This window comes from Bos indicus, chromosome 26 (assembly GCF_029378745.1).
Source record: "Bos indicus isolate NIAB-ARS_2022 breed Sahiwal x Tharparkar chromosome 26, NIAB-ARS_B.indTharparkar_mat_pri_1.0, whole genome shotgun sequence".
NCBI classification, from domain to species: Eukaryota; Metazoa; Chordata; class Mammalia; order Artiodactyla; family Bovidae; genus Bos; species Bos indicus.
The window spans coordinates 6,959,764-6,971,805 of record NC_091785.1 but is presented as its reverse complement, the minus strand read 5'-3'; the positions used below and the strand labels follow the sequence as shown (position 1 = coordinate 6,971,805).

At 38.8% G+C, this 12,042-nt stretch overlaps 1 protein-coding gene across 6 annotated transcripts in view; it reads left to right on the top strand.

Annotated features, from left to right (window-relative positions):
- Positions 1-12,042, top strand: part of PRKG1 (protein kinase cGMP-dependent 1) — a 1,416,234-nt gene that overhangs the window by 1,387,579 nt on the left and 16,613 nt on the right. For all 6 annotated transcript variants that reach the window (XM_070781204.1, XM_070781203.1, XM_070781205.1 and 3 more), the window contains one exon: positions 10,491-10,632. In XM_070781204.1, coding sequence (XP_070637305.1) covers positions 10,491-10,632 — 142 coding nt within the window. The remainder of the gene's footprint in view (positions 1-10,490; positions 10,633-12,042) is intronic.

The window sequence follows — 12,042 nt, the reverse complement described above, 5'->3', positions numbered from 1 at the left end:
TTTTAGCATCATTCCTTCCAAAGAACACCCAGGGCTGATCTCCTTCAGAATGGACTGGTTGGCTCTCCTTGCAGTCCAGGGGACTCTCAAGAGTCTTGTCCAACACCACAGTTCAAAAGCATCAATTCTTCAGTGCTCAGTTTTCTTCACAGTCCAACTTTCACATCCATACATGACCACAGGAAAAACCATAGCCTTGACTAGACAGACCTTTGTTGGCAAAGTAATGTCTCTGCTTTTCAATATGCTATCAAGGTTGTTCATAACTTTTCTTCCAAGGAGTAAGCGTCTTTTAATTTCATGGCTGCAGTCACCATCTGTAGTGATTTTGGAGCCCCCAAAAAATAAAGTCTGACACTGTTTCCACTGTTTCCCCATCTATTTCCCATGAAGTGATGAGACTGGATGCCATGATCTTCATTTTCTGAATGTTGAGCTTTAAGCCAACTTTTTCACTCTCCTCTTGCACTTTCATCAAGAGAATTTTCAGTTCCTCTTCACTTTCTGCAATAAGGATGGTGTCATCTGCATATCTGAGGTTATTGATATTTCTCCTGGCAATCTTGATTCTGGCTTGTGCTTCTTCCAGCCCAGCATTTCTCAGGATGTACTCTGCATATAAGTTCAATAAGCAGGGTGACAGTATACAGCCTAGATGTACTCCTTTTCCTATTTGGAACCAGTCTGTTGTTCCATGTCCAGTTCTAACTGTTGCCTCCTGACCTGCACACAAATTTCTCAAGAGGCAGATCAGGTGGTCTGGTATTCCCATCTCTTTCAGAATTTTCCACAGTTTATTGTGATCCACACAGTCAAAGTCTTTGGCATAGTCAATAAAGCAGAAATAGATGTTTTTCTGGAACTCTCTTGCTTTTTCCATGATCTAGCGGATGTTGGCAATTTGATCTCTAGCTCCTCTGCCTTTTCTAAAACCAGCTTGAACATCAGGAAGTTCACGGTTCACGTATTGCTGAAGCCTGCCTTGGAGAATTTTGAGCATTACTCTACTAGCGTGTGAGATGAGTGCAGTTGTGTGGTAGTTTGAGCATTCTTTGGCATTGCCTTTCTTTGGGATTGGAATGAAAACTGCCCTTTTCCAGTCCTGTGGCCACTGCTGAGTTTTCCAGATTTGCTGGCATATTGAGTGCAGCACTTTCACAGCATCATCTTCCAGGATTTGAAATAGCTCCACTGGAATGCCATCACCTCCACTAGCTTTATTCGTAGTGATGCTTTCTAAGGCCCAGTTGACTTCACATTCCAGGATGTCTGGCTCTAGGTGAGTGATCATACCATCGTGATTATCTTGGTCATTAGTCAATCTTAAAAATGGTACCTGTCAAGGTACATACAGAGGCCTTAGTTTAGTGTGAATATCATAATCAGAGAACTGTATGCCCAGAATTCACTTCATTGCTGTTAACGATGAAGAGAATTATTTTATAGTTGCCTTCTGGATTAATGGTCATTGAATTGTTCTACTCGTTCTCCAGAAAAGAATTTTTTCCAAAGTAACTTTTTTCTTTACTTTTACATTTTTCTTTGGCTTCCCTGGTGGCTCAGATGGTAAAGCGTCTGCCTGCAATGCGGGAGACCCAGGTTCAACCCCTGGGTCGGGAAGATCCTCTGGAGAAGGAAATGGCAACCCACTCCAGTACTCTTGCCTTGAAAATCCCATGGATGGAGGAGCCTGACAGGCTGCAGTCCATGGGGTCACAAAGAGTTGGGCACACCTGAGCGACTTCACTTTCTTTCCATTCTTTGGTTTCAAAATTAACAGAATTTCCAGCCATCCTTTTCATTCCATACATGATCTTGGGAAGAAAATGAATCCACTTATAAGCAGTATTTCATCTGACCAATCTAACTTAGATTTACTCCTTTTTGCCCTTTCAGGACAAGTAAAGTTGGTCTGGTTACTGCCTGTTTCTTTTATTTTATTTTATTTTTTTGCCTGTTTCTTTTAATAATGCAAAATTAGTTTTCTAATTCCTATTTATGTAACTAACAGTCTTTTAAAAATAATCTATAAAATGTCCTGGGAGATTATTAACAACCTTAAATGTTTACTTAAAAAAAAAAAAAAACAGCATATTTTCTGAGAATGATTATTCAAAAGGCATCTTTGTTCCTTTGAACATTCACCTTTAGACATCTCTTTATTTGTTACAGTCTCACCCCATAGACTCTCCTTCATCAGGTAACATCTTTAGACTCAGGGATAGACAGCCCTGATGTTGCCAGAAAGCCATGTTATTTTTTTGACAATTTGTTATTTTGTAGATATCCCCAAATAGAACAGCTAGTTCTTTATAAACTACTGCTTAAAGTCTCATTCCTAATGCTATCCTTATGGTTCCTTCCTGGCTTTGTGCCCTTTCAGGTCTTTTATTCCCATTGCCTTACTTGTATATCAGATGGATTTCTTTTTACCTCATTGTGTCTTATTACACAAATATTTTCTTAAATTCAAGACAAATAAACCTATTAGGGAACATATCATTTTGGAATGAGGGGAAAGGGTTAAACATCTGTACTGAGCTATTATGTCACAGCAAATTATTACATGACTGTTAATATTTGGGTACAGATTATATGTCAGCCATTGTGATAGAGGCCAGGGATAAATGGATAAATCAAATAAAGGTGGTCCCATGCCGCATAACTTACAGGCTATTGCACAAAGTTAATATTCTGATTCGTGAATTAATATCTACTCTATCCTAATAAGCTTCTACTATTTTATTTTTCACTTGACCTTTCAATCCACTGAAGTATTTGAAATATCTTCCCTACTTTATTCTAATTAGAATAGGAGATTTACAGGTAGAAGTAAATACTAAAGCAATTATAAGCCACTTATGTAGAGGAACAGCTATCTTAAACTCCTACTAACCGGACGCGACTGAGCGACTTGACTTTCACTTTTCACTTGCATGCATTGGAGAGGGAATGGCAACCCACTCCAGTGTTCTTGCCTGGAGAATCCCAGGGAAGGGGAGCCTGGTGGGCTGCCATCTATGGGGTCGCACAGAGTCAGACACGACTGAAGCGACTTAGCAGCAGCAGCAGCAACTTCTTTAACAAGACACAAACAACAATAAAAATTTTTTTAATAATTAAAAAAAATAAATGTTAACCTAAAGTCCACTGAAACATGCATAGGCATCAACTTATTTTTGAAATAAAATATTTCATATTTCTCCTTACTTACTTTGATTCTTCATTTTTTAGGTACATAGTGCTAGCCAAGGCTTACAAGTGAGGTGTATTTTTGATCTATCAGGGTAGCAAAGGAATGCTATTAAGTAGTAGCTTATCTGCCTGGTGGTTCAGTGGGTAAAGAGTCTGCCTGCAATGCGGGAGACCTGGGTTTGACCCCTGGGTTGGGAAGATCCCCTGGAGGAGGGCATGGCAACCCTCCAGTATTCTTGCCTGGAGACTTGCATAAGCTATATAGGCCATGGGGTCGCCAAGTGTTGGACATGACTGAGCAACTTTCACTTCACTTCACTTATCTTGGGAGGAGAGGACGGAGGGAGAAGATCGGTGATGGTCCTTTCTCTACCTCTAGCAGGCTGGTTTTTGAACCTTTCCTTTGTCCTCCCTTTTATCATCCTTGGGTTTGGGGTACAGGTTGCTAAGTCTCCCCAGTGTATTAATACTCCTCAAGAAGGCATGCTCTGGAGAAACAGCAGTTACCTGATGTTTCCTAAAGATTCAGACATTAAAAGCAACGGAGCTAACACATATGAAATAATCTCAGAGTCACTGTCCTCTGCCAACTTTCTTTCTTATATATGTTGGTAGCCTTATTTTATTCAAGAGATTTTTTTTTTTCCTATTCAAGAAATTGCTGGAGGAATTTGGACATCCAGGTTCCAATTAATATTGTCACAGACTAGCTTTCTCATTGCTGTTTAAACTGGAGTAGAAAATCCTAAACATTAATTATTAGAACCAAAAAAAAAAAAATAAAGCCAAGAGAAAAAGAAAACTATGTTATTAGTCACAGTGTATATAAAATATATGTATTCAAAACAAACCATATTGTTCAATTTGTTTAATTTTCCTCTCATGTCCCAGTAAGTAGTAATAAGGAAGAAGCTGATCTGAGAGCATAAAGGAAACGTACTGGCTGTCAGGTTAATCTGAAGAAAGGCTTGTGTGACCCCTGAGCTTCAGGGATTTAGCTCAGGAAGTCTCTAACAGCAATGACATCCTCCTTGTTTTACTTCCCAGCTGAGCCGACCATTTCTTGCTTCTCATTCTTTCTTCTCATCAGCATAGGAAAAGAACACTGGGCAGTTTTTTATTTACTGTCTAAAAGTAAGAATTGATACCATATTTACAAACAGGTTTTGAGGACTATTAAATATTTTCTCATCTTTGAAATATGAACTATGGCACTGAAAGGTTAATTCTCACAGTTATTTCCCTTGTTTATTCTTCTAATATCTTCTAACTAGAAGATATCATGTTTTATCTTCTAGTTTATGACTTTTCCCCACAAATTCTGTTCCATGATTTGGAATATATTTGTGCAAACTGTATTCACCTCTCCTCTATAACAGTTACAGAATTAGCAACCCTTGCAACTTTCTTAAAAATATAAGTGGTTAATATGGTAAGTATATATACTTATGTTAGGCTATATTATCGGAGAAGGCAGTGGCACCCCACTCCAGTACTCTTGCCTGGAAAATCCCATGTATGGAGGAGGCTGGTGGCCTGCAGTCCATGCAGTCGCTAAGAGTCGGACACGACTGAGCGACTTCACTTTCACTTTTCACTTTCATGCATTGGAGAAGGAACTGGCAACCCACTCCAGTGTTCTTGCCTGGAGAATCCCAGGGACAGGGGAGCCTGGTGGGCTGCTGTCTATGGGGTCGCACAGAGTCGGACACAACTGAAGTGACTCAGCAGCAGCAGCAGCAGCAGCAGCAGGCTATATTATATAGCATTAGTATTTATATGTTACATATTGATATTAGTAGTTAATATATATTATAATGAATATAAATATAATAAAAGATTAGCATTATTTAAAGTATATGTTCATTTTTCCTATGAAAGTGAAAGTCACTCAGTCGTGTCTGACTCTTTGCAACCCCATGGACTATAGAGTCCATGGAATTCTCCAGGCCAGAATAGTGGAGTGGGTAGCCTTTTCTTTCTCCAGGGGATATTCCTGACCCAAGAATCAAAATGGGATCTCCTGCATCACAGGTGGAATGTTTAGTAGCTGAGCTACCATAGCATATATCAAATAATTAAGAAGCCAAAATTTTCACATCTCACTTCTGGTCTTCACTCTTCCGGGATATGTTTTATAAGCCAGCAAGTAACTTTCTATATACATTCTCCTTTTTTTCAGCTACTTTATGGAAGGAGATTACTTGAATTCCATCTTAGACCCATTAGGTGGAAATGTGTCATTTCTTAGTGTGGTTGAAATTACTTTTAAGGAAATGAGTATTTTCATAATAATTTAGCCTCCCTAATTTAACAATTGGCAATAAACCTGTAGCATGATGCTTCAGGTTTATATACTCACTAATGAAAAGAAGGAACTTATTCTTCAGTAAGAGATGCTTTGTCTTTTTCATCCTGCCATTTCACGACTTGTTTTATGACAAGCTGATTAAACACTGTGATTAAATTTTGAGTATATTAAGTGTACATAACCCTTGAATTCCCTGAATCAAATTGTTGTTATTTACTGACATCTAGCTAAGATAAAATACCTACTCCCTCCCACAGAGGATACAAGAGCCTATTCCTTACTTGTTAATTGAAATGACCCAACTGTCAAGGCATAATTTATTATTTCAGAGAGCTCTATAGGGCAACGATTTATTTCTTGAAGCAACTTTCTGTTGATAAAACAAGCTTTCATTTTTGTTTTAAATCAAATTTACGCTGTCATTTCCAATTCTAGTGGTAATTTTTCATTGTGAATCAGCCTAATGCTATGCTTTTTGACTGCTTCCCAAAAATGTATTTAAAAATTCAGATTCCCTACATTAAATGTTTAGTGATGAAAGTGTTTCTGGTAAACATTTTGTGTGCATATATTATATTGACTTGTCACATAACATGAAAATGGATTTGAGACAAATTTTTATTTAATTTTTAAAATCAGTTGCAAATATATGTATATGAGATACTCAATCCAGATCTGAAGAACTAGAAACCAGCTTTCTAGACCCGTCCAAATTCCAAAAGGGCTCAGAACCAAGTCATCAGGAACTAAAGACCCAATGATATACGTCAGTTCCTTCATGGTTGAAAAAGGAGGGTTTCAATTGTAAAAGGATAATTTTCACCTATACACTTGTGAGAGGCATGGAAAGTGAAAAGAACAGAGATTAGCAAAAAACTCTTCAGAACTGACTCAGAGTGAGCCCTTACAGTGAGAAATGTTAACAATAATAGTTATAATAATGTTAATAATAAAAATGTTATAATAATAGCAAATGTTTCAATAATAGCGATAATTAGAGTTGCAAACTCCCCACTGCCATCCCCAAAAGACTGTCGTGTATCAGTCACTTTTCCTAGATTGAGACACTGGGGACACTAAAGAAGAGTTTTTGATGCTGCCATTCCCTTCTGCAGGGGATCTTCCTGACCCGGGGATCAGACCGGGGCCTCCCACATTGAAGGCAGATTGTCTACCATCTGAGCTACCAGGGGGGTTGCTCACACACACACACTAATGGCAACTATTTACTGAGTACTGGATGTGTGCCAGGCACTTATTTTAATACACACCGCAAAGTTTTTGTACCTTCACAACAACCCAAAGAGAGAATTTCTGTTATTAGCCTCATTTTCAATATAACACTAAGACCCAGAGAGGCATAGTTAGTTGTTTAAGATTAAACAGTAAATGGAACTTAAATTTCAGTCCAGGACGTTGCTTCAGAGTTCACATTCCTAACCTATCACCTCCTCTGGTGAATCTGAGTTTGTAGTAAGATTGTTTTGTCTTTTTGCAAAATATGAATATCATTCAGCAGAGATGCCATGAGAAATTGATCTTTCATTAAGTGTGTTCTCTCTTTACACTTTGGTTCTGTTTTATTAACAATGAAATATTAATGGAAACATATCTGTTGCTCAGCATTACAGCAGCACAGGTAACTCTTCTAACAGGAAGCAAGAGTTGCAGGCTTTGGAAAAGGCCCACCCACACCACCATTAGACAGTCCTATTCCATTGACGGAATCAAGTTTCGTATCAAAATAAGGCATGTGATGTGAAAAACAGACAAAGCCCGATTCCATGTACTGTTTTTGTTTGGATTTTTCTTTGCAAAGCTCTCCATTGAGAGGGGATTGAGGTTATATACAGCGCTCTATTTAAAGCTGTTTATTAATCAGCTACACATCAGTTCAGTTCAGTTCAGTTGCTCAGTCATATCCCACTCTTTGCGACCCCATGAATCATAGCACCAACTCCCAGAGTCCACCCAAACCCACGTCCATCGAGTCAGTGATGCCATCCAGCCATCTCAGCCTCTGTCGTCCCCTTCTCCTCCTGCCCCCAATCCCTCCCAGCATCAGGGTCTTTTCCAGTGAGCCAACTCTTCACATGAGGTGGCCAAAGTATTGGAGTTTCAGCTTCAGCATCAGTCCTTCCAATGAACACCCAGGACTGATCTCCTTTAGGATGGACTGGTTAGATCTCCTTGCAGTCCAAGGGACTCTCAAGAGTCTTCTCCAACACCACAGTTCAAAAGCATCAATTCTTCGGTGCTCAGCCTTCTTCACAGTCCAACTCTCACATCCATACATGACCACAGGAAAAACCATAGCCTTGACTAGATGGACCTTTGTTGGCAGAGTAATGTCTCTGCTTTTGAATATGCTTTCTAGGTTGGTCCCTGGAGAAGGAAATGGTAACCCACTCCAGTATCCTTGCCTGGAAAATCCCATGGACGGAGAAGCCTGATAGGCTACAGTCCACAGGGTCGCAAAGAGTTGGACACGACTGAGCGACTTCACTTTCACTTTCTACGTTGGTCATAACTTTCCTTCCAAGGAGTAAGCGTCTTTTAATTTCACAACTGCAGTCATCATCTGCAATGATTTTGGAGCCCAAAAAATAAAGTCTGACACTGTTTTCACTGTTTCCCCATCTATTTCCCATGAAGTGATGGGACCAGATGCCATGATCTTCGTTTTCTGAATGTTGAGCTTTACTAATTCAGACAAATGATATCTCAAAGAAATATTCTGCTCATGATAGACAAACATAATTAAGGTCAAAGATTAAAGAACCATTAAAGTGCTAGTCTCTTTTGCAATACACAGGATTATATAGTGTCAGGGCTTCCCTAATGGCTCAAGCAGTAAAGAATTTGCCTGCAATGCAGGAGACTTAGGAAACATGGGTTCAATCCCTGATTAGGGAATATTCCCTGAATGAGAAAATGGCAACCCACTCCAGTATTCTTGCCTGGGAAATCCCATGGAGAGAGGACCCTGGTGGGCTACAGTCCATAATGTTGCAGGGAGTCAGACATGACTGAGCATAAATGTACCTAATCCCTTTTCCAATACACAGAATTATATAGTGCTAGTTCTGCAAAGATAGCTCCAAGTCAAAAGATAATCATAACATATTTTATACCATTCATTTCCTAATATAAATGCAGTTAGTCAACTGAGCATGCACACATTCTTAATGCAACTTTTTATTGTCCTTATAAGTTCAAATTGTTCCACCCAGGTATTGTTGTAGAAGGATACTAGGAACTTAGTTATTATCGTTAAGATTCTAAGAAGTAGATATTACTTAAGCCTCAAACTGTATTTCAAAAAAAGACATTCCCTTTGGAAAGAGCTAGTTATTTCAGTGACAGCTTGGGGGACATCAGTAGCTGAAATGAAGACTAGAATTTTCTGGAGGAGGCTACATATTTCTAAAGCATGACCTGAAAGATGGTTGCCTTAGCCTTGGAGTCACTGATTAGTTTTGCAGAATAGCAGCCACATTCTACTTTTCAGTTTGTTAGAATTTACTCCTCAACACGAAAAAGAAGAAAATGTGAGCAAAATGCAAACTGGTATCAGTGACTCTCATGAAAGCAAATTCCAGGTCTCTACTTTGTACGTGCCCCGAAACCAGCTCTCCTGTTATATCTTAGCCACCCCAAGAGCTAATGAGCTAACGTTCACACTAATTTTCTTGAATTTTCATGAAATTATTTAATTGCATTTACTACTGTTTGAGAAAGAAGGGGAAGGAGAGGCAGTTTATCTTTCTAAGGGATTCCATGGTGGGAAGATGGGGACGGGTAAAGTATAAAAGTTTTGCCCTAGAGCCAAGGAGTTAACATTAGATGATAAGATTTTTCCTTTTTTGTTATTTCATTAAATAAACACAGAGAGAGAGAGAGAGAGACAAAGAGCTTTGTTGCTAAACACCATAATTGAGTTTAAACATTCCTTTCCAATTACCTTTTTCCTTCTATTTATCTTTTAGCTCTATCTTGTGGCTTAGCTGGTAAAGAATCTGCCTGCAATGCGGGAGACCTAGGTTCAATCCCTGGGCTTGGAAGGTCCCCTGGAGAAGGGAAAGGCTACCCACTCCAGTATTCTGGCCTGGAGAATTCCATGGACTGTGTGGTCCATGGGGTCACAAAGAACTGGACACGACTGAGCGACTTTCACTTTTCATCTTCCTTCTAATAAGAAGGCAGTAGCACAGGAAATAGATAATGTCTGTCTTCCTGGCAGAAGTTTCAAGCAGAATACTTAGGGACGTCTCTGGTGGTCCAGTGACTTATAGTCTGTGCTCCTAACGTAGGGGGCTCAAGTTCGATCCCTGGTCAGGGAATTAGACCCCACATGCTGCAACTACAAGTTCGAATGCCACAACTAAGACCCAGCACAGCAAACGAACGAAATGAATACATTAAAATCAGAAGAATGCTTAGATTGTGATATGCTCTTGTCAGTAGCGTTGTAACTCGTTTCCAAAGTGGGTCTTTGAAAACATTAACTTTTATTCACCTTCTCAGGAATTATATCTGTTATTATTTAGAAAGATTCAAAAAGCAGGCTAAGAATAAATATGACTATACTAATACTCTATCTCTAAAAAGCACTCTTGGTAGATAGGGTCCGAAACAGGATTTGCCTCTCTTCTGCCCAGCTCTCTGTACTGTGCCTTTTTAGACTGTAGTGGGCTGCTGGGAGGAATCCAACATGAAACGTGGTACATGGCGGACCTCTTCTTCAGTGTATTCAGGAAGTTAGATTTAATCATCCCACTCATAAGAGCTAACAATTCCTTAACTTAACCCTTAAGTGGTTTTTAAAACCCAATGCAGTGTGAGCCATATGACATTTGGGCAGCAGGACATTGGTCTTTGGGGTCAAATTTTGACATAGGAATAGAGTGAAATAAGAAAGTAAAACTTATTAGACAAACTAATTTCTTTCATACTTTTTTATTCCCCATTTTCTGTATCTCAGGGGGTCATTTGAAGATTCTACAACCAGATTTTATACAGCATGTGTGGTAGAAGCTTTTGCCTATCTGCATTCCAAAGGAATCATTTACAGGGACCTCAAGCCTGAAAATCTCATCCTAGATCACCGAGGTTATGCCAAACTGGTCAGTATGTTTCACACATGGTTTCTGCCTGCATTTTAAATACTAGTTTTTGAAGCTGTGTTCATTTGTGAACATTACAATCTCATTTTTCTTTTAATATATAACATTGTTAAAAACAGGTTTCAGCATTACTGTTTTCAACTGACTATTCTTTCAAGTTAAATAAGGTTATGAGAAATTAAATTGGCTAGCTTTGAATTAATAAAATCCTGGCAAAACACCCTTAAATAGGTGTTAATCATGCTTAATCACATGTATCCTCAGACCCAGAAAAGCTTCATAGAAGTCCTTTTTCTAGCTGGTTTTCTGACATCCACAGGGAATAGGTATTTGTATTATGGAGAATCATTGTTTTAGATTTAAGAATAATGCTAATGTGACAGCCCTGGTGGCCCAGGGCTTGGGAGGCCCAGTACAGGGGACACGGGTTTGACCCCTGGTCCAGGAGGATCCCACATGCCATGAAGTAGCTGAGCCCATGCAGCGCAATTACTGGAGCCTGTGTGTCCTACAGACCATGCTCTGCAACAACAGAACCCACTGCAACGAGAAGCCCGCACATCGCAACTAGAGAGCAGCACTTGCTCGCCACTAGAGAAAAGCCCTCATGCAGCAATGAAGAGCCCCTGCACTGCAACAGTGACCCAGCACAGCCAGATAATAATAATAATGAGAGTGGGGAAAAATGGGCTTTACCGGTGATGTTTTCCACTCCATGTTAGTAATAATATTAGTAATAATAAAATTGGTCAAGAGCTCTAAAGATTTACTGTAGAAAGGAAGTTCTTTTATTTTAAAATGCATAACTTTTGTAGACTTTGCATCTTTCAGTCCCTGATTCTACTTTTTCAGTTTTTGGAATTTTTATTCAACCTATGGTTTTCAAAGAAATTTATATGCCATTAATAAGTGATTAATGGCAATTAACTATTTGTATTCTCAACCAGTTGCTTTAGAAAAAATAGATTTTCTGCATTTGAGGCTCCTCCTTCAAAAGTTTTCTATGAAAATGCAGACTACATTTCAATTTTATCTGTTTCCTAAAAACAGAGTTATTAGTTCCATAACTTTGTTATTCAGCTCCTTCAACAATAAAAGTAGCTTCTCAATTAATAGTAAATGAATCGTCAACTTCATTAAATCCAGCAGATATCTGGAAAATATGTCCAAGTAAAGGAGAAATTATTTGTTTATGCCCCAATCTCAACAGGCATGAAAGAAGGAAAAATGGAAAGTATTTCTGCAAAGAAAGATTTGCCTTTATTTTCGATGATGTGAATTTTATCCTATGTTAATATTTCCACTTTTCCTGTTGAAACTGAACTGATCAGGAAGGCTTTGTTTGTTTGAAATATAGAGATGAGTCCTTTTAGAAGACAGGACTACAATAGTTTGCATCCGTTTTTAGTT